Genomic DNA, 23,869 nt, shown 5'->3' on the forward strand with positions numbered 1-23,869 from the left:
GGCTTCGTAAATTCTGTGGCTTTTACCAATCTGGAAAATTATCAGCCATTATATCTTCAAATATTGCCTCTGGGTCATTCTCTCCTAAAACTCAATGAGATCTTCTCATTATATCCTCTATGTTTATTAACTTTTCTTCTGTATTTTCCATCTTTTAGTGTATGTACTTAGTTTAGATATTGGTTTGATCTTTTAGTAAATTAAACCTCTTTAGTTTTCTCCAATATACTGTTAAATTAATTAGCTGAGTGGCTTAAAGTTGTCTGGACCACTGAGAGACATGAACATTATCTTCAATCTTCAGAAGAGCTGATTTACCTAATCCTCATTCTTCCAGAACTTCATTTTTGTTAAGTTTACTTATTTATTTTGAGAGACAGAGACAGAGAGAGAACACACACACACACACAGGGGAGGGACAGAGAGGAAGAATCTCAACCAAGCTCGGTACTAACAGTACAGAGTCCTACACAGGGCTCAAACCCACAAACTGTGAGAGGAAATCAAGAGTCAGATGCTCAACCTACTGCACCACCCAGGCGCCCTTACCTAATCCTCATGCCTGGTGGGCCTAAGACTCCAACTTTTCTCTCCACCCTGCCCCCCCAAAGGGCCAACAAAAAATTCACAGCTCAGGAGCGCCTGGGTGGCTTAGTCGGTTAAGCGTCCGACTTTCGCTTAGGTCATGACCTCGCGGTTCGTGGGTTTGAGCCCTGCGTTGGACTCTGTGCTGACTGCCAGCTCAGAGCCTGGAGCCTGTTTCAGTCTGTGACTCCCTCTCTCTCTGACCCTCCCCTGCTCACGCTGTCTCTCTCTCTCTCTCTCTCCTAGAAATAAATAACATTAAAAAAAAAAATTAAAAAAAAAAATTCACAGCTCAGTCTCTCAGCTACTTCTTCTAGATCAGAATATACTTCCGGGGCAAGACAGGCTGGAATGCTTGGCTCATCTCTCTATATTTCCATATTCTCTTATTTCTTCCTATTTTATTAATTCTTTGATGTTCTTGATTTTGATTTTTAAAATTTATTGATTTTTTTTTAATTTTTAAGATGTTCCAATATCATAGAGATTTCTCTATTGTATTTAGTGGATAGAATGGTCCAAATTACCAGAAGTTTCCCAGAGCCTTCTATTCTCTCTGTTACAGGTAAAACTCCCCCTGAACATCTCATCTCTTCCATCTATACTTTGCTTTCAATTAACCATCACCATCCTAAGTCAAGCTAACATTTCCCTTTTATTTAGATTATTAAAATAGTTTTCCAATGGGTCATCCTGCTGATGGATAATCAGCACATACTGTCACCAATTTTTTTCTACAGTAATGCCCTTATATCACATTTCTCCATAAAACAACCTTCAAAGATTTCCACTTAGTAGGAAAAAAGGCCAAATTCATGCCCAGGTTCCCACTCCACCTGCCCTCCCAAGTCCAATCAAATGACATCTCATCAATAAATCCTTTCCTGCCCGAAACAGAAATAACCTTTTATTTTTAAAGTATTCCTTTAAAACTTTATCTCTAAGTACCTGAAGGGTAAAAAAATGGTGTATGATACATTGTTCTGTGATGTTCTTCATCACTAAACCTCTGTTTAATGTCTCCTACAAAACTGATGTTCAAAAACATTCCTGCAATGTATGAAATAGTAAGATAAGTAGCAAGACTAAGAACAACACAGTAACTTCAGATGAAGTCACTAATGGAGAAAACTGCTCCAAGTTCATCCAGCTAGGAGGTAATGGAGCAGAGATCCCATGTACTTAACCACTACAGTATAAGATGGTACATTTGCTGCTTTCCATAGATGTTCCCCAATAACACCTAAACTGTTTAAATAGTAAAAACTCACTATAATATAGAAGCGTAATGAATTCCATGACAAAAGCCTGCTTTCTGACAAACCAAATTTATTCTCACATCCCAGAAGTTAACTGTGAAAACAACGTATCATTAGTGATGTAGCTAAGAAAGTTTCATACCATCAGAATAACATGCAAGTTCTAGTATCTATTCAGTGAATGGTGTTAATCCTTCAGAATGAAAACTGGAAAGTTATTTGCAACATAGTCTGCACTGAAATCAACCTTCAAGATTCTTTGATTACACTTGCCCATTAAAAGCAGTGAGTCAAAGATCACCTATATTTCTCCTCACCTCATACATGTCAGTTAACTCATTAATACACACTTTCTAGAAGAGATACTGATTTTGTACTTGTTAGCAACTCTAGAGAAGCTTGACTTGGGGGTTCTGTCTCTAGCTCCTGACATTCTAAAATCTGATTTGTGTACTTGTCAAAATTTTCAGAAATAACATACATATTACAAAAAATAAAATCTACAATGGTTGGATTACAATATTTACTTAATACTGACTACAGATTAGAAGTTCTGTTATGCTAGCAATGAAAGATGAGTAAGATAGTTTTATGCCCAAACAACTCTAACAGAAGTGTTGAAATATTGGGGCACCTAGGTAGCTCCCAGTTGGGTAAGCCTCTGACTTGGCCCAGGTCATGATCTCATAGTTTGTGGGTTCAAGCCCCACGTCAGGCTCTGTGCGGACGGCTCAGAGACTGGAGCCTGCTTCAGATTCTGTGTCTCCCTCTCTCTCTAACTCTCCCTCCCTGAATTGATGTTCTGTCTCTCTCTGTCTCTCTCTCAAAAAAAAAAAGTGTTGAAATATTAAATCAAATACATTTAAAAACGCAAAGGAAAAAGTGATTATCTTCTTGAGAAGAAAAGTCATCTTAGAAGTAAAGCTTAAAGAACAATTAGGAAAAAAGATAAAGAGAAAGAGAAAGGCATGCCAGGCATGGGCCAAAGACAGTACAATTCCAAAAGTGCTCCCTAGGGCTTTACAGCTAAAAACCTACATAGATATGCACAGAAGCCCCATGTCAGACAAAGGAAACAGATGCAAAGTTGGGTCAACACAAAAATGAATTTGGTGACACCTTAAAAGTTGTGTACTACTAAGGTGTAATATGAGAGTAGAAATAAAGATATAGATATAAAGAGATTATAACAGAAAGGCAAACAGAAGCTGGATTTTTAAGTGTCTACTCAGGGGAAGCAGGTGGGGAAAATGGGTAAAATCTGTGAAAGGGATTAAGAGGTTTAAACTTCCAGTTATAAAACAAATAAATTATAGAGATGAGAAGTACAGCAACAGGGAATATAGTCAACAATAATGTAATAAATTATATGATGACATTATCATGACACTGAATAATATACACAATTAGTGAATCACTATGTTATAAACCTGAAACTAACATAATATTGTATTTCAACAGTAATAATAAAAAAATCTAAAACGAAAAAAGTCTTGTCATAAAAAGAAAAGGGAAAAAAATAACTCATTTTCCTAGTCTCTCCTGCTGAAGGATTCATGCCTAGCAGGAGTAGGCTGACCTATAGTCCATGAAAAGCATAGTGGCCAAAGATTCAATGAGGAATTCATTCTTTCAAAAGGGTAAGGATATATCCAGCTTTCAGAGGCTGAAAAGAGCAGAAATATTAACTGTGATACCACATGCCCAACATGATACGAACTGTGATGCCTGTGTCCAATGGCAACAGCACGTTCACTGAATCAGTTTGACGCTATGATCTGGGCACTTTTCCTGGATGCAAAGCCTTCATGGAGGATTCGCAAACTTTAATGTTGTTTTCACTTGTGCTCTTCAAGTTTGTTTACAACCAAAACCCCTCAATGATAACAGGAAAAGACTCAAGATATGAAAGATGAAATAATGGAAGCAACTTCCCACAAAATTTATGATAAGATCAAAGCCAGACGGAAAGGTTAGCCTTCTAAAGAGGTAGAAGGGCAGGTATAGTTGTTGCTGCACTTCTGACTCTGATTTCCTCTGTTTTGCTTTATTTTATTTTATTTTTTGTTTTATTTATTTCTAGGAGAGAGAGAGAGGGATGGAGGGAGGGGGAGAGAGAGAGAGAGAGAGAGAGAGAGAGGGAGGGAGGGAGAGAGAGAGACAGCGTGAGCAGGGGAGGGTCAGAGAGAGAGGGAGTCACAGACTGAAACAGGCTCCAGGCTCTGAGCTGGCAGTCAGCACAGAGCCCGACGAGGGGCTCGAACCCGCGAACCGTGAGATCACGACCCAAGCGAAAGTCGGACGCTTAACCGACCAAGCCACCCAGGCACCCCTCCTCTGTTTTGCTTTATCTGGAGGAATACAGGGAGAAATCTAGTGAAAAGAAAAAATTCTATTTATATAAGAGAAGAGAAATTAATCTACAGACTAAAAATGCAGAAGGCTGGGTAAGAAAGAAAATGGCAAAGGCCTGGAAAGCTGCTATGAGAGAGAAAAGACAACACCAAAACTGTAAATGGTCCCTTCTCCATTAGCCCTCCTCGCCTTTACCAAAATGTATTTTTAAAAGGAATAAATTATTTGTTTTTAGGTTCAGGACAAATTTGTTTAAACCATGGACTAGACATCTTGGGGCAAACAAGAAGAATTATTGGCAAGAATCTATTTATACCTCTATGGCCCTTACTAGACCATAAGATCCTCTTCCAAGGCAAGGACTAGGGCTCCCTAATGAACAAACAAACGAAAAATTGAATTGCTTGGTACATGGAAATGAGAAATGACAGCAAAAAGAGAGGACAGAATTAAAGTACTTCACAATTTCAACTAGGATAAGATTTTATCTTTAAGTATGTCAAAATGAATAGAAGTGATACTTAAATATATTCTGTGTTACTAACTGGGAAGTTAAGATTTTTTTTAGTGGTATATAACAAAATTATTGGCCATAGTGTCTAACTTTTCTTATGATTCTGAGGAACCTAAATTGTTACAAGATTGACATACAAGTCATCTTCATTTTTATGCTCAAGGACAGGAAGGTGCACAGTGTCACTGAACCTACCCTGCCTTACATTCTAGGTTTCTTTTCACTCTCCAAGGGTATTAAGGGAAACTGAAGGAGAAGGCATGGAAAGGGGCCTAGGCAATGGTGTTTTTTAAAGTTCTCAGGTGATTCTAATGTGCAACCACTTTAATAGTTTGTCAGTTGATTCTTTGGGGGTTTCATAGGTAGATGATGATACTGTATACAAAAATTTCTCTTCCTCTTTTTAAATAAAAGTTTTCATATAAATGAGTGTTGGGGCATCTGGAGGGCTCAGTCAGTTGAGCGTCATACTCCTGATATCAGCTCAGGTCATCTCCTCATGGTTCATGGGTTTGAGCCCGCACTGGGCTCTGCACTGACCGTGTGGAACCTGCTTGGGATTCTCTATTCCCCCCTCTGCTTGCTGTCTGTCTCTCTCTCAAAATAAATAAGCTTAAAAAAAAATGAGTGCTTATTTTCTGAATAAGTTATCTTGTTATTATAATGTTTTTCCGTGGTTACTGAAGAAAATTCACAGCATACATTAAAGTATAAAGAAGAATCTAAAAATAACCCATAATCCTCCCATCCTCCAATCTTTATACCACTTATTTAATTTTCCATGTATTATTTTATTTATCAGAACTTCCAGTTCATTTAAATGCTGGAACAGCAGTAACTTTGCTTGGTTTTAATGGACATCCTTCCAATGTTTCAAAATTAAGGATAATTCTGCTATTGATGATTAGTTGATATTCTGTATTAAACTAAGAAATTATCTTCCTAGTTTGCTAGAAATTTTCTTTTCTTTCTTTCCTTAATTTTAAGTAGGCCCCATAAGCAACATGGGGATTGAACTCATGACTCTGAAATGAAGAGTTGCATGCTCTACTGACTGAGCTAGTCAGGTGCCTCCAAAGATTGTTTTTTTTTTTTTTTTTTCCTAAATCATGGGTAAATGCACAATGTATTAAATACATTCCTAACAGTTATTATAATTCCCTTTTGGTTTCTCTTCACTTTTTTTTTTAATGTTTTATTTATTTCTAGGAGAGAGAGACAGCGTGAGCAGAGGAGGGTCAGAGAGAGAGGGAGTCACAGACTCTGAAACAGGCTCCAGGCTCTGAGCTGGCAGTCAGCACAGAGCCCGACGCGGGGCTCGAACCCACGAACCGCGAGATCATGACCTAAGCGAAAGTCGGATGCTCAACCGACTAAGCCACCCAGGTGCCCCTCTCTTCACTGCTTTAAATTAGTTAAGTGCTATAGATGAGTTTTCTCCCCAATGGTAACCTGTTTTTGCATTCCTAGGAGAAATCCTACCAGACCATTAATTCTTCCAATTAAGTGTTATTTTATTTATGAATTCAACAGCTATGTTCATAATAAAGACGGTTTTCCTATGCTGTCTTTGTCAAATTCTGTAACAAGGGCTATTCTAATTTGGTTAACAAGAATTAATAATGGCCTATCTTTTTCTATGTTCTGAAATAATTTTCAACAGAAACTGGCAGTTTCTTGATGGTCTATTAGATAGAGCTTGACCATAAAATTCATGTAGTATTTTTTGGAGAAGTAGAGGGATCTTTTAGTATATTTACTACATTCTTACATGGTTATTTTTCTACTTCTTGTGGGGCAATTTAAGTAATTTCCATTTCTAAGCTTTCAAATATATTGGTAAAAACAGCATACAGTATTCATTTATAATTCTGAAATATTTTTCCCAACTATAATTATGAATTATTCCCAATGCTTATTTGTACCCTTCTTCCCTAGTCCCCATCACATTTGCCAGTGGTTTATTTCCTAACCCTTTTCAAAATAGCTTTAACTTTTTAAGAGCAGTTTTAGCTCACAGCAAAACTGAGCAGAAAGTACAAAGCATTCCCATATGCCCCTTACCCCCATACACGTACAATCTGAACCACTAAACATCTCACATCAGAGTGGCGCATCTGACAGAATCAATGTACCTACATTGACACGTCATTATCAAAATCCATAAATTACATTAGGACTCACTTTTGTGTTATACATCTTGTGGGTTTGGATAAATGTACAAGGACAAATATCCACCCTAACAATTTCATACAGAATAGTTTCATTACCCTAAAACTCCTTCTTGCTCCATATAGTCATCCTTCCCTTCCCCATCTCTTGGGAAGCACCGATCTTATGGTCTCCGCAGTTTTGCCTTTTCCAAAATGTCATATGATTGGAATCATACAGTATGTAGCCTTTTCAGACAGGCTTCTTGCGCTTAAAGTTTCTCCATGTCTTTTCATGATTTCATGGCTCATTTCTTTCAAGCATTAAATAATATTCAATAGTTTAGATGTACACCACAGTTTATTCATCCACCCACCAACTGAAGGACATCTGATTGCTTCCAAGTTTTAGCAATTATGAATATTCATGTGCAGGTTTTTGTGTGGTGGCAAGTTTTCAACTCATTTGGGTAAATACAAAAAGTGTGACTGCTAGATCCCATGGTAAGAGTATGTTTAGTTTTGTAAGAAACTGCCAAACTGGAAGCAAAGCAGCTACGCCATTTTGCATCCCCACCAGCAACGAGAGTTCTTGTTGCTCTGCAACCTCATCAGTATTTGGTAGCATCAGTGCTTTGGATTTTAGCCATTCTAATAAGTATGTAGGGGTATCTCATTTTAATTTGCAATGCCCTAATGATATATGAGGTTGAGTATCTCTTCATATTAGCTTATTTAGCAATCTGTATATCTTCCTTACTGCAGTGTCTATTTGGATTTTTGCCCATTTCAAACCTTTTTATTAATGAGTTTTAAGAGTTCTTTGTATATTTTGCTTAACAGTCTTTATCAGAGGTCTCTCACAAATATTTTCCTCAAGTCTGTGGTTTGCTTCTCATTCTCTCGTTATGTCCCTTTTAAAAAATCCATTTCAAAAAATATTTTTGTTTTTTTATGTTGCTTTTATCTTAAATATCTATGCTACTCTCTTTTTGTGGTTTTCTAAGTTCCTGTTGTAAATGCTGTTTGTTTTCTACTTCTTTTTCTCTTATAAAGATACAAAGTCTATAAATCTCCCTGTATCTCTTCAGCCATATCCTATCTTTGTACTCTCACAGTGTAGTTATAATCATTTTTGGATCATAAAAGTTATTTAAAATGTGAAAATAAAATGCATATCAGTTGTTACTGGAATTCATTATAGACTAAATTTGACCAATTTGAAAATAATATACTCTGAAAGGTACCAAATACTAATACATATTTTAAATCGTGTAATAAACAGTCTAGGAAAAAAACACATTATTTAAGAAGAGTTATGTGCCAAGGGAGATAAGGGAAACGAAGGATCCACAAAACAAGAATAAAGTTATTAAATAAGCTGGATACTGTTGAAATAAACAATTTAAGATAGCTAAATAGCAAAAAAATGGGTACAACCCCAATGTTCATAGCAGCACTCTCCACAATAGCTAAAACATGGAAAGAGCCTAAGTGTCCATCAACAGATGAATGAATCAAAAAGATGTGGTTTATCTATACCATGGAATACTACATGGCAATGAGAAACAATGAAATCTGGCCATGTGTAGCAACATGGATGGACCTTGAGGGTGTTATGCTGAGCGAAATAAGTCAGGGAGAGAAGGACAAATATCATATGTTTGCACGTATAGGAGGATTAGGAGGAACTTGACAGAGGACCAAGGGGGAGAAGAAGGGGGGAGATGGTGGGGGAAAGGGAGAGAGGCAAACCATGAGAGACTCTTGAATGCTGACAAAAACTGAGGACTGATGGGTGTGGGGGGGATGGGGAGGGGCATGGAGGAGGACACTTGTGGGGATGAGCACTGAGTGTTATGTGGAAACTAATTTGACAATAAACTATTTGTAAAAAAAAAAAAAAAAAAAAAAATGGGTACAAAAATAAAATCAAGTTAGTGAATTAAATTAAAAGTAAACCTGAGGAACATTACACACCAGAGTAGAAAGACAAATATGACAAGTACAGAAGAAACATTTTGAAAGAAGTTAAAAATCTCAAAAGGAGATCCAGAAATTTCAACACGTGACTCACAGGAATTCCAGAAAGCATCAAGAGAATACAAAAAAGGTAATACTGAAGAAATAATAGGTAGAAATTTCCCCAAATCAAAAAAAATTAGCTCTCAGTCTTAAAGGTCCCAACTGGATATGCTTTCAAAAACCACCCCAAAATTTCAAAATAGTAAAGATTCTCTTAGAGCCCTTAAAAATTTAGCACATGTGAAATGATTTAAATAACGAAAGATATATTCTGGAGATAAAAGGGTAAATTTGGAGAAAATAGTAGGTAGGATGCAAGAAACTGTTCAGACACACAGACACACACACACACCAACAACAGTTAAATATATGATAGCAAAAATGCTTGTAAAGGTGGCCACTAGGAAAAACTGAAATAAAACGAGTAACTTTGAAATTATTTGGGGGGGGGGGGGAAAACCTGATCAAACCAATAAATTAAATAAAAAACATAATAAAGCACGTTACATGGGAGTAATTGTATCTAAAAGTGTGGCAGTGCTAATGTCAAATGTAGAGTTTAATGGGAAACTCATTAAATGAGAAAAAGAAACCACATATTCATTTTAAAACACTATTTAAAGATCTATAGGTACCAAATAACATATCTTCAGAATATATAAGAAACTGAAATTACAAAAAGAAACAAGTGCTCACACACACAGAAGTTCCCAAGAAGCTGCCTACTTTTTAATTCATACTCACATGTAAGTACAGTATTTAACTGAAAAATGCTCTCAGCAGCATCAACAGTGTTATAGGAGAAAATTCAAAATGTCTTTGGAGAAATATGAAACTGTAAGTTTCATTCACTAGAAGATCAGATATAAATAATGAAAACTTCTTTTCCAAATAAAAGTGTCATAAAATAAGCCAGAAAATAAATGTTACCAAAGTTAAAAAAAAATAGCACTGACTTCAAAAAAGGTGGTCAGACCCAGAGGGGACAGTGGGGGCAATCCGACTTAGGAGGCATTTTATTCTTCATGAACCCTGGAAAAGCTATATATTATGTGTTGAAGAACATAAGCAACTTTGGAGTCCAATAAACATGAGATGGGGGACACCTGGGTGGCTCAGTCGGTTGAGTGTCCGACTTTGGCTCAGGTCATGATCTAACGGTTTGTGGGTTCGAGTCCCATGTCAGGCTCTGTGCTGACAGCTTGCTTAGAGCCTGGAACCTGCTTCAGATTCTGTCTCTCCTTCTCTCTCTGCCCCTCCCCCCTCACACTTTGTCTCTGTTTCTCAAAAATAAAGAAAATGTAAAAAAAAAAAAAAAAACAAAACCTGAGTTGGGAATGCTAACTCCTTGTGTTACAAAACTGTATTAAGCCCTAAGCCTTAATTTTTATATCAATTAAGTGGAGATAATAGTTTCTAGCCCCTTAATAAAGTATAAGGAGGATTAAATGAAATAATGCCTGGTACAAAGGACTCAATAACTGATAACTATTACTTGTTACCATTAAATTGTAGTTGGGGTGCAAGATGTGAGAAACGGAGTAATGTTCCTGTTTATTATCTGTTTTGCAAAATTCTTTCAATTTTAAAATCAAATGGGAAATATTTTCTATTTATTTCTTATAATATTTGGGTTCTCAATTTCCAAAACTAGCTGTAACTTTGTATTAAAATTAGGATTGTTAATTTTAAACTGAAGAATATGGCTGATAGAATAAATAAAGGCTATCACCCTACTACCTTAACAAGTGTTAATTTCCAATCCAAGGAAGAAAAAAAGATTAAGAATGGCATTAAAACTGTCCTTCTCTAGTCTCTGTAATTTCTTCCCTTTTAGAACTAGAAACATTTTCAGAGAGAAAATATAAAAAATACTCAATGGAATATAATCTTGCCTAAAACCAGAGAACCAGTCCAAACAGCTATTTTGATGGTCAGGATACCCTGAACAACTTCTTTGTTTTTATTGAAGAAATGTCATTAATATGCCTAACATAGATATAAAGTTTTATGAACAAGAAATTTTTAATTAATGGAAGATTTTATTCATATGTTTGAAGACTGTATCAAGCACATTTTAAAATATGTTTTATTTTCTTTTCTTACTTTTTGTAGGCTCCATGTCCAACACGGGGGGGGTTGAACTCAGGAACCCAAGATCACGAGCCACAAGCTCCACTGAATGAGCCAGCCAGGCACCCCAAAAGAGCTTTTTTAAAACTCACTTATAGTTCTCAGTACTCAAGAGGATGTAATTTAGAAGATACTGAAGGAGAGCCCCCTCACCTCCAAAATAAAAGAAGGAACAATAAACACTAAGTTTATTGTAAAATTCACACAAGGAATACAAGAAATTAAAAGCACATCCTATTTGCACATTGTTTTTTTCATATCCTGGTATATACATCAATTCCTTATTTGCTTCTTGTAAATTCAGTTCGACAGGCTTTCTGTGTTACTTGTAAGCACAAAGCTGACAGTATAGTTCCTTACCTTTCCATTAGCTTCTCTTTATCCCAATTGAAGTGGCTAAGGAGTATTCTGGTGATAGTTGCTGGATTCTAAAGAAGGGGGGAAAAAAAGTTATTTTAAGGTAATAGTACTTTAGTGAATTTTTAGGTTGAATTTAAATTTCATCCCACCCAAATTTCCTTTCCTAAGATATTTCTTTATTCTAGAAAATGTAAAATTTACTTGTAAGATCAAAGCAATTTAAAAATAGTTTGCTATTAAATTTGTCAGGTTTCTATGGGATTCTAAAGCAGAATTCAAAATAAGCCAAAAAAAATTGAGAACTTACTGTATTAAATCAAGCACTAATTAAAATTAACTGATTTTTGCAATTAAGATTTAGCAGACTTTCACACTGTTAATCAACAAAATTTCTATTCAATAAAATTTCTAACACCTTATGTTCCTGAATAGCTCAAATGAGTCCAAGCCATTTATAAGTCAGAAAGTCCTTCAGAGATATTTAATGAAAAAGACAAAACATGTGCAGTGTAATAATTTAGAGAATATAATCTGAAGATGCTGCTTCATTCTAAAATAAAGGGCTAACACAATGAAATAAACCCAAAACTGACTGTCCTATTGTTTAATGCTGTCATTTATTTTTATTAATATGTATTTCCATTTCCCATGAAACTACTCAGGTTCCTATTTCAGTACAGAATTTTAACTTAAAACTCTAGTTATAATGTCAGACGTGTAACTCAAACCTGAATCTGTTTGTTTATAGGTCATGTACAATTTTATTACATCAAATAACATTTCAAAAAGGATCGCTGTATAAAACTACTTTTGTGTCGCCATAGACCAGAGTTTTAATTAATAACTTACTTAATTAAAAAGTAATTTTGTATAAAAATGTCATGAAAGAAATCTCTATCACTTATTCTCAACAATACCATTTGTCACAGAGAAATTCACATACATTCAATACCCTCCAAAAAAGTCAAAGATGCAGATATGGTAACTCATTCACCCACTCTAAGCACATTTTGCTAATCCATTTTGGTAACCCTTGCTTCTTGAGCCCAAACTCCTCCAGAAACCTCCTTTAACACAACATTCGACAGACTCCACCGCTTTACGAGAGTTAATATGTGGGGGGAGAAAAAGAAAAAAGAAAAAACCTATTAACTAATCCTATGTTATGTTCATTTGTACAGAATATACAGACAGCTCTTTCTCAGAAATGTGATTCAACAATTTATTAACTATCCCCCATCCTCCCCCGCCCCAACACAACCCAACTCTGTTTGGAAACAGGTTTTCACAACAGGATTTGCCTACAATTTAAAAAGTTACTAATTTAGGTTTAGACATATGTAAAATAAAAGCAGTAATCCTATCAATTGGGAGAATTAAGTAGTGCCCATGAGAACTGTGTGACTGTAATTTTGTGGCACCCAATATGCTGTATTTTCTGCCACTAGACACAACGCTCAGGACAAAGTGTTTCAGGAGTTGTTGAGTTTCAACTTGTAAACAGAAAAAAGGGAGACAGGGCAAATGCCCTCTCTGACTTGATGTTGCAATAGCGTCTTTTCTGTGCTTGAGTTCCAGTATCAAAAACTTATCCAGAGGTTCCCAACCTGTTACTGATTCATCCAAAATTACTGTGGAAAGTTCTGTGAAAACACAGATCCCGAGGTTCCACCTCCATAGTTTGGAGCAGGAGGACATCACCAAATGTGCTCATGACCCAAGGAATTCAGAAAACTGGGCCAGCAGTTCCCCAGGGTGAAGAAAACAAGGTAACTTTTCTATTTTTTTTTTTTTTAGCTCATCCTTCAAAAATCCCTGTGTAGGTGCATATGTGTTTAATAATGTGTATACTGTATGTGTGTGTGTGTGTGTGTGTATATATATATATATATATTTTTTTTTTACAAATAGTTTATTGTCAAGTTGGTTTCCATATAACACCCAGTGCTCATCCCCACAAGTGCCCTCCTCCATGCCCATCACCCTCCTTCCCCTCCCCCCACACCCATCAGTCCTCAGTTTGTTCTCAGCATTCAAGAGTCTCTCATGGTTTGCCTCTCTCCCTCTCCCCCACTTTTCCCCCCTTCTTCTCCCCCACGGTCCACCGTTAAGTTCCTCCTAATCCTCCTATAGGTGCAAACATATGGTATTTGTCCTCTGCCTGACTTATTTCGCTCAGCATATGTGTATACTATATTAAAGGTACACACTCAAAAGTTTTTCCCAATAGGATAGACAGAAAAAATTCATCTAAACCACAGAGGTGTGATAACGTCAAAATACCTGTATTCTGCAAAGATCTATGCTATAGATAGGACAGGAAATATTTCACAATATTATCTAAATAATTACATTTGGTTCACTCTTTCAGGGTAGCTGGCTCAGATCATTTATGTGCACTGCATATAGGGAAAGATAATGGGGGAGTAACATATAATGTGAATCTGCTGTAGGTGAGACCCCGTATAAGGTACTTTATATACCTCATTTAATTCTCAAAGCTCTCTCTAAGGTAAATATACTTACCTACCATTTTAAATATGAGAAAATGATGATTAGACTCTTTGGAGATTATAAAATTTACCCAATATTATCCAGTTAATTAAGTGGAATAGTTGTGACTTCTAGCCCAAGACAATCTGAATCTAATATTCTTTCACTTATTACATGTAAGAGAACCTAAAGAATATAAAGATATCATGTAACTACTAGTCATATGTCTAACTATCCTTTACATCCTCCACCAAAGAGTAATCAGGACAGGATGAGGAGGGAATGGGAGAAAGTTAAGAGACACAAGAAGGCTTTGTGAGGGATCGAAAATGTTCTATTTTTTTTTAATGTGATCGTTGGTGATACAAGGGAAAACAGTTCTCAAAACAAAATACGGGTATATTTAGGGGCGCCTGGGTGATTCACTTGGTTAAGCATCTGACTTCAGCTCAGGTCATATCTCATGGCTCCTGAGTTCGAGCCCCACATCAGGCTCTGCGCTAATAGCTTGGAGCCTGGAGCCTGCTTCAGATTCTTGTGTCTCCCTCCCTCTCTGTCCCTCCCCTGCTCATGCTGTGTCTCTCTCTGTCTCAGAAATAAACATTTTTTAAAAATTTAATGGATATATTTAGTCATATAGTTATACATCAGTAATGTGAATTTATTTAAAAACAAAACAGTCTGACTTCTGGTCCTGACCAAGATGGAGTAATAAGCTCACTGTAGCATCTCTCTCCTCCCCCACCGCCCCCACTGATTACAACTAAAAACTGGACAGAATACTCTTAAAATTAAGTAACGGCAAGCAGATTGGAAAGGAAAATGAAGAACAAATAAGGAAGTGGTGAATATACTGTTTGTTTTTTAACACGTACTTCCTGGCTTTGACTCATGGGTGGGCCAAAAACTGTGTAGCAGGAATGAGCACCTAACCCTAAGAGGAGTGCATCATTTTCCTTAGAGGATTATGGCAAAAGGCTACCAACAATTTAGGGAGAATACCTTTTTTTTCCTTTTTCTCTTGTTTCTCTAAGTCCTGCCCTGAGGCCAGCCCATGGCAACCAAGAGACTACACTGCTCCAGCACGACAAGAGAAAATCCATTGCTCAAAACAGAGAAGAATCAGGAAGAGGGCTCCTGCTGTCAAAAAAATAAAATAAAATAAAAAAGAGGGGAGGAGAATGGAAATCCCTATTTTTTTCTTTTTTCTCTTGCCACTTCACCTCAAGGCACAGGTAAGAAACTAAAACCTAGAGAACTCCAAGCTTCAGGCTAGAGAAATGAAGGGCCTCCGGGAGTCAGATGTAGGGGAAATCACTGAGAAGAGAGAAACACGGAGAAGTAAACCTTAAACCTGTATATGTACATATGGTATACATAACTGCCCTACTCCTAGGTCAACCTAAGTGGGAAGGGAAAAGAAACTCAACACTGCAAGGGCTTTGAAAACTGAACAGATAACGTAAACACTGCCTATATAAACTGAGAAAGAATATGGAGTCATAACCCAACTGGACTGACCTCTTTACTGAAACAAAAAATCCTCACCTCTCTAAAGGATTTTAACAGGATGCAGAATCTCACAGCATAATATTCAAAAGAACCAGGACAGAATCCAAAAATTAACAGACACAGCAAGAACAACAAAACTGTGACCAATTCTCAAGGGAGAAGATAATAGATGCCAACCCCCAAGATGACCCAAATATTTGAAATGCCAAAGCCTTTAAGTGTTTTTTGTTTATTTATTTATTGTTTAAAGTACAATGAGTGTTGGGGCACCTGCGTGGCTTGGTAGGTAAAGTGTTTGCTTCCTGTGCTTGGCTCAGATCTTGATCTCAGGGCCTTGTTGAATTCAAGGCCCCTGTTGGGCTCTGCACCGGGTGTGAAGCCTACTTAAAAAGGGGGGCAGCAAGGGGGGAAGAATAGGGCCCCTGAGCACAAAGCCTGCTTGGGATTCTCTCTCTCTCCCTCTGCCCTTCCCCCACTCTCTCAAAACAAATACACATTTAAAAAAGAAAATACAAATGTTAAAGTGTTTAACAATGCAGAATAGAAGGAACACAGACATGAAATTATTCAATGCCAGGAACTTTATATACATTATTTGATTTAATCATCACTTTATATACTTTATATAAGGTAAGGATTATTTACATTTTAAAGATGAGGTTAGAGAGGTTAAGTGACTTCACCCAAGATGAAACAGATTAATAGGATCTGAATATTAGAAAAATTCACAAAAATTTATGCTTGTAGCACCACCCTTAAAAGAATGCTTAGAGCTGGGGCCTAATCAAACGAGAGAAACCAAAATTTTTGATTAGGTGTACAGAACATCAATTCAAGTTCTTGGTTGAAATAATTCTTCATCCTATTCTTAGTGGTATTCCTCATTTTTTTAAAGATATAAACAAACCGGGGCGCCTGGGTGGCTTAGTCGGTTAAGCGACCGACTTTCGCTTAGGTCATGATCTCGCGGTTTGTGGGCTCGAGCCCCGCGTCGGGCTCTGTGCTGACTGCCAGCTCAGAGCCTGGGGCCTATTTCAGTCTGTGTCTCCCTCTCTCTCTGACCCTCCCCTGCTCACGCTGTCTCTCTCCTAGAAATAAATAAAAACATTTAAAAAAAAAAAAAAGATATAAACAAACCAAGAAAAGATCTAACACAGTCTGAAATCTCATATATTCACTAGCTGTAAACTCTAAAACAATGGTCCCTCATTTGGGCTATATATTAAAATCTCCCTAGGAACTCTAAAAATATCAATACTTAAACTTTGCCAGAGCAATTCTGATTCAATTATCTGGAGTGAGACATAGGTATGTGAATTTCTTACCTAAAGTTTTTACCTAAAATCACCCAGATGATAGTAATATGCAGCCAGAATTAGGTACTACTGCTCTAAATAGTTTGCAACTATGGGAGCTCTGAAAGAGTATACATTTAGAACTGTAATATGAATATAACAGTGTAATACTGTAGTAATTTGAAGAAAATTACACTCTAAGGTTATAGCAAGTATTTGCTTTGAAAGTATCTACAAAGTTATGCTTTTGCATTTTTTTTTAAAGTTTATTTCCTGAGAGAGAGAGAGAGAGAGAGAGAGAGAGCGAGCACATGCATAATCAGGGGAGAGGCAGGCAGAGAAAGGGCAAGAAAGAATCTCAAGTAGACTGTACTCTCAGTGCAGAGCCTGACTCAGGGCTCAATCTCAGAGATCTGTGAGATCATGATCTGAGCCAAAATCAAGAGTGTGACGCTTAAGAGACTGAGCCACCCAGGCACCCCCTGCTTTTGCTCTGAAAAGTAAATCTGAACACTTGAACTGTCCCAGATGAGGCCTTAAAATCAAATCACTATCATCCTCCATTCTTTGATCAAATGGTTCTCAACTTTGGTAGCATTTTAGAATCATCCGAGGAACCTCCACAAACACCTGTATTTGGGCCATACCCCACACCAAATACATCAGCAGACGAGGGTAAGGGAAGAACCTGCATTACCATTTTTTGAAAGCTCACTGGCAATTCCAGTACACAGCCAAGGTGAAGAACCACAATTCTAGATGTACATATGCATGCAGAGGCCTACATTTAGAAGAATGTGACATCTCCTGGTAGACTCAATCAAGTTACTGAATAACATTCCAATGATTAGTATTGTAGGGAAGTAACTATTTTTTGAAAGGTCTCAGTATACAACCTTTTTATTTTAAGAGAAAGCTCAATATTAAATGAATGGGTTTTATAATAGTCTAAGATGAAACAGCAAGAAGATATTTTTTAACCTAATTAACATACACAGAAAGGCCTCCACGCCTAGCTTTTTATCTATAGCACAATTTGATCTGAAATGAAATTAAACAGGTTGTGCACTCCATCTCAAAACTCAGTTTGAAATTTTCCTACAAAAGAATGGGCTCATAAAAAAAGAATGAAATTTTGCTATTTGTAACAACATAGATGGAACTAGAGAGTACTATTTTAAGTGAAATAAATCAGTCAGAGAAAGACAAATATCATATGAATTCACTCATGTGTGGAATTTAAGAAACAAAACAAATGAGCAAAGGGGAAAAAAAGAGGCAAACCAAAAAACAGACTCTTAACTAGAGTGAACTCATGGTTACCAAAGGGGAAACTGGGGGGAGGGGATAGGTAAATAGGTGATAAGAGATTAAGGAGTGCACTTGTGATGAGCACCAGGTGTTGTACAAAGTGCTGAATCACTATCTTGTACACCTGAAACTGTATGTTAACTGAAATTTAAAGAAAAACTTTTTTTTTAAGAAGGCCTTGTTTTTATAGTATGTTTCCATTTAACTTAATCTACATGCTTCTTAAGAGAGCTTCTGAAGATCCAAATTTTATAGACTACTGCTTCATAATGCCTAAAAATCGGGAGCCCAAAAGCCGTAAAATATAAAAAGTTCTGTATAGAAATAAATACTTGCAACACCTACAATAAACAGTAAGTAAGCAAACACACAAGTCCATAAAAAATAAACACAAACGGATGGTTTATGAATTCTAAGAATACAATTAGCTGAAAAACAAGAAAATATTCAACCTCCTTAATACAGTGTTTCTAATTTACCATAATGGCTAAAATCTTAAAAATTTATAATATGCAGGGACAGAGGAGGGGAAATGTCTCATGTTAGTGAAATGGCAACTTTGGTAAAATTTTTGTGAGTAGTTTGGCAAAACTGATCAAGATTTAAAATGCACATGACCTAAGATAGGATCTAGAGATTCCATTCCAGGAACCTACTCTGCAGAAATATGTACGTGTAGAAGGGGAAGAAGAAATTTCACATGCACATTATTTGGAAAAGCAATAAAGCAAAGGTAACCTACATGATCCCAAGGGGGGGATGCCTATAAATCATGCCATATCCATACTTAGAACATTATGCAGCAGCTAAAAAACAAAAAGATAATGGATCCATATGCATGGACATAGAAGGATATCCATGAGACATCACTGAATGAAAAACAAAAAAGCAACTCACTGAACGTATAATATTTCATTTTTGAGTTTAAAAAAAAAGGTAAAGGGGCGCCTGGGTGGCTCAGTCGGTTAAGCATCCAACTTCAGCTCAGGTCATGATCTCACGGTTTGTGGGTTCAAGCCCTGCGGAGGGCTCTGTGCTGACAACTAGCTCAGAGCCTGGAGCCTGCTTTGGATTCTGTCTCCTTCTCTCTCTGACCCTGCCCTGTTCACGATCTCTTTCTCTCTCTCAGAAATAAATAAAACATTAAAAAAAATTTTTTAATTAATAAAAAGGTAAAATTCTACAATATACTCAATGTATAATGAAATAGTTACAAGGATTTATATTAAAACTGCTCTGAAAAAGAAAAAATAAAGCTGCTCTGAAGAGTTACCATCCTTGAGGAAGGGACTTATTTGGGAACAGAGTGAAAAGAAGTGGGTTTTTTTCTGTGCTGTATTACTTTTGTAACAATCAACTATAAACAGTATAAGCCTTGCTTTTCAAACTGTAGTTCACAAAATCAATCACCTGAGAGTCTGTTAGAAATTTAGACTCCTAAGTCTCAATCTGCATCTACTGAATGATTTCAACTACACTCTCAAAGGTTCCTGAAGTGATATGTATGCAAAATGAAGTCTGACAAGCATTGATACAAGCTACAGGAAGTTTTGATTGGTTACACTAACTCTAAAAGGTTTCATTTCCAATTCTCCTTAAATTTAATTAAATACTTGATTTCTTTTAAAAAAAATTATCATGTACAGTTGGTTGAGCATCTGACTTCAGCTCAGGTCACGACCTCATGGTTCGTGAGTTCAAGTCTCACATCAGGCTCACTGCTGTGAGTTCAGAGTCCCCTTAGGATCCTCTGCCCCCCCGGCACTCCCCCCACTCATGCTCTCTCTCAAATATGAGTAAACATTAAAGAAAAAATTATGTATAATTCAGGTATAATTTTTCTTCTTTGAAGGTGTATAACTGTGCTGAGAGTTTTATACTAAGAGTCACTAAAAAGCTGCAATAGAATGAATGCTTAATAAATGACATTCAACAGAATAAATTATGTATCCAAAGTTCACAAAGTACCATATATAAAATGGAAAAGATGCTCTGGACTTTGATCATTTAGGATTTAGTAAAGGGTATATAAAAACCCCTAAGAAGATATTTTGAGCAAAGGGGGAGTTAATAAAAGGAATGAGTGCTTAATTGGTAGAAGAACTGGAGGAGTGGGGCAGCACAAGAATGACACCAGAACACTAAACAACTGAATCACAAGGAGCTCTCCCTGCCTAAGCTACCAATGGAACCACTAAATTCAAGAATGGGAGATGATGGTGATTCAAGGATTAGAAAGCTATAATCAGGAAGTCATCCTTACCCTTGCCACGACTGCCTCTAGATACCCAAGAACCCAGGTGATGTACAAAACAAGAGAGTCTATCTGCTGCTTTTGCCACAAATGACTCTTGATAATGCAGAAAGGTGAAGAATGGACAATGCCTGGGGCGCCTGGGTGGCTCAGTCGGTTAAACATCCGACTTTGGCTCAGGTCATGATCTCACAGTTCGTGAGCCCCGCATCAGGCTCTGTGCTGACAGCTCACAGCCTGGAGTCTGCTTCAGATTCTGTGTCTCCCTCTCTCTGCCTCTTCCCCACTCATGCTCTGTTTCTCTGTCTCAATAATACAACTTTTTTAAAAATTAAAAAAATGGACAATGCAATGCTAAATTTCTGCTACTGCAAAAAAAAAAATCTCACATCCTTACAACCCAGCAAAAAAAAAAAAAAAGAGCAGCAGCAGAAAAAAAGAAACCACTTTTGGTTTTCTAGCCCAACACAGCACAAAAAGGTACTCTAGAGAACTGGGGAAGACCATCAAAGAATTCCCAAATGGCCTAAAAGCTATATGCATTTAAAACAAATGTACAACTAAACAACACTAATCCTCAAAGTTTCCAGTTTGGAATGTTTATTTCTAAGCTACACTCCAAGAAGGAAGGTAAAAGAGAAGGGGAAAATGTTGAAGGTCATGTTGTTAAGAGACTTTCCCACCGAAGACACTGCTTGGAGATTACTTCAGCGAAAAGTTTACATGTTCACTCACTACCCTTGGAGATTAATTAAAAATTTAACACTGACAAGTTTTGACCAACTATCTATAATTCTGTAGATCCATGATACTTAACTTGAAATTGTGCTGATGTATGCATTTGAACTATACATGTAATCTTGTTGTACCAAAACTTACTAATGAATACATTTAGCCAACTACCATCAATAACTCTCAAAATTGGCTTTGCTGTTCTTCGCTTGCCCTTGTACATGTATATTATAAAGGCAATTACTTCCTACTATGTCATCTCAAATTTGGAGAGCCAAGATTTCACCTCTAGAGAATGTCAAGAGTTTAATCAGAACTTAGTAAAAGACATAAAATGCTTCTATAAATAGAAGAAAGGTTACTATCACTGTGTGTAATCATTTGATTTATTCAGTAAAAATTCAACTGCAAACCAAAGCGGGCCATATGAGGGAAGGGATATATTTTATATAAACAATGTTACGTAAAACTTCTTTTTTACATCAGAAAAACAAACTGAAGGCTTTATATAGCACTATATGCTTTTAGCATCTAGTTGATGAAGAGCCAAGTCACCTCCAACAAACATAACCCTAGTTTCAAATGTTTGCCATTACATGAGACCTCATTCAAGGCAAGATTTTCTTGGGTGTCAGTCTCCTAACTGAAGGGGAAAAATATACCCTGTAGTTTGGAGGGGAAGAAAAATCCCTACAGATAAAAGGGTAAGAACTTAAAGGAAAGTCCAAGAACGTAACTCCCAGTTCCAAACTACCTTGACATAATAGAGCCAATTTAAACCACAAATAGAGATTCTACATAGTTCACCTTATGTTACTTGACTGTTTTTGCAGTAATTCAGAAGTGTTAGAGAATTATTTAAGAATCCTCTTAGTTATCTATTTACATGCTCACCTCTGGGTTCCAATTATTAGCTCAAAGTATTAGCATTCTATACATAGCTACTGTGGCACCAGTGAAAATGATCCACAAACACACAACCAAAACATTTTAAGTGACTTCAATGTACCTCACTTAATAACAACCACCAGCCATCTCTGAACTACCTAAAGATGGCATACAAAATTGAATTCATTGTGTTAAGTGAACTGAATATTGTTAAGAAGTGTTGTATATAGCTTTCTCTTCCTCTGGAAGCACTTCAAAAAAAAAAAAAAAAGATACGCGTTCCCAGCTACTTCTTAAGAATAAATTTTAACAGTACATTATTTGACCTAGTCGTTCCTCCTTCCTCATCATAGCAACTCAAAATACCTATCGATAAGTGGTAGGATTCTGACTAGCAATTCACTATTTCTTAACGACACTTTATGTATATATAGATGCTATACAAAAAATTGTACAATATAAACATAAGTGAGACTCTTTGAAAACCACAGTGCTTATTTAAAAAGCGTGTGGGGGTTAATTTTTATCTCAGAAAGACTTTATTTTTAAAAAGCCACTGTAGGGGGCGCCCGGGTAGTTCAGCAGGTTAAGCGTCTGACTTCGGCTCAGATCATGATCTCACAGTTTGTGAGTTCAAGCCCCACGTCAGGCTCTGTGCTGACAGCTCAGAGCCTGGAGCCTGCTTAGGATTCTGTGTCTCATTCTCCTCTGCTCCTCCCCCACTTGTACTCTCTCTCTCTCTCTCAAAAATAAATAAATGTTAAAAATGTAATAAATAAATAAGCCACTGTAAATTTCTTTAAAGCTCAAAAAGTAGCCATAAATTCAAATGATCTTGAAATAGACACATATATACTCCTGTATCATTTAAAGAAAGGTTTATAACCAAGCTATAACAGTCCGTGTACATCTCCAGTATATTTTCTTGCCAATTATTCTCAAAATACACAGTCTCAATGATTAGAATCATGAAAAAGGAACACATGGCATATACAACTGAAATCATCCTCTTTTCATGAAGCTTATAATGAATACCTGGCCTAAGAACACATCTACATACACTTGCTGAGATTTTAAAGAATGAAGATAGCAGTACTCACTTTGGCAGCAAATATGTTTAAAATGGAAACAATACAGAAATTAGCATGGCCCCTATGCAAGAATGACATGCAAATTCAGAAGTGTTCCATTTTTTTGTGTCAAAGAGTTTGGAGAACATCAATTAAGGAAGAATTTTCCTGATCGATGAAAAAAACTTGGTTATGCTCATCTACCTCTGCTAGAAATTTACCCAGTATATTAACATAGTGCACAATAAAAACGAAATAGTAAAAAAAAAATAATAATGATGATACCACTAAATGTGGATCTTTGATAATGGGGTTGTACTGAATCACTATTTAGGCATTTTTAAAATTTAGTATATGCATAGATTTAGAAGTTAATTATATCCTCAAGGTTTAACAATCCTCTCTGCCACATCTCAGTCAATACTGATTTGCAATCTTTTGAGGCAAGTATTTTAAATTCTTTTCACTGTTCCTTCTGGTACTTTTATCCCAAATAATATGCTTTCTCAAACAGCTACTATCTTTCTATTTTAGATATTATCTATCACTACCTTTGTTAATGATGAAGATTTCGCACTCTTAACCTCTTACGTGCACCTCTGCTCCAATCTTTCTCATATAATTTTGTCATCATTTTTTATTTAAGCCACTATCCATTGTTTTTAACAATCACCTAACAAGAATTCCAGAAAGAGAAGAGAGGGGAAAAAATTACCAAAGCAGTATTATAAGTTCATTTCCCAAAGCTTTTTAAAAGGACACAAATCTGGGGGTGCCTGGGTGGCCTGGTCAGTTAAACTCTTGATTTCAGCTCAGGTCATGGTCTCATGGTTGGTGAGTTTGAGTGCCTAGCCTGCTTGAGATTCTCTCTCCCTCTCTCTGCCCCTCCTCCCATTCGTGTGCATGCAAAAAAAAGTAAATACACGGACACAA

General features: G+C 36.6%; 1 protein-coding gene and 1 pseudogene across 1 annotated transcript in view; one reads left to right on the plus strand and one right to left on the minus strand.

Annotated features, from left to right (window-relative positions):
* The window catches only part of ARIH1 (ariadne RBR E3 ubiquitin protein ligase 1), a 114,246-nt gene that overhangs the window by 59,751 nt on the left and 30,626 nt on the right, over positions 1-23,869 (minus strand). Inside the window, exon 2 of the mRNA XM_039237842.1 lies at positions 11,382-11,449. Coding sequence (XP_039093773.1) covers positions 11,382-11,449 — 68 coding nt within the window. The remainder of the gene's footprint in view (positions 1-11,381; positions 11,450-23,869) is intronic.
* On the plus strand, positions 22,963-23,062 carry LOC120235519 (annotated as a pseudogene).

Source organism: Hyaena hyaena, unplaced genomic scaffold (assembly GCF_003009895.1).
Source record: "Hyaena hyaena isolate Hyena2069 unplaced genomic scaffold, ASM300989v1 scaffold_130, whole genome shotgun sequence".
NCBI classification, from domain to species: Eukaryota; Metazoa; Chordata; class Mammalia; order Carnivora; family Hyaenidae; genus Hyaena; species Hyaena hyaena.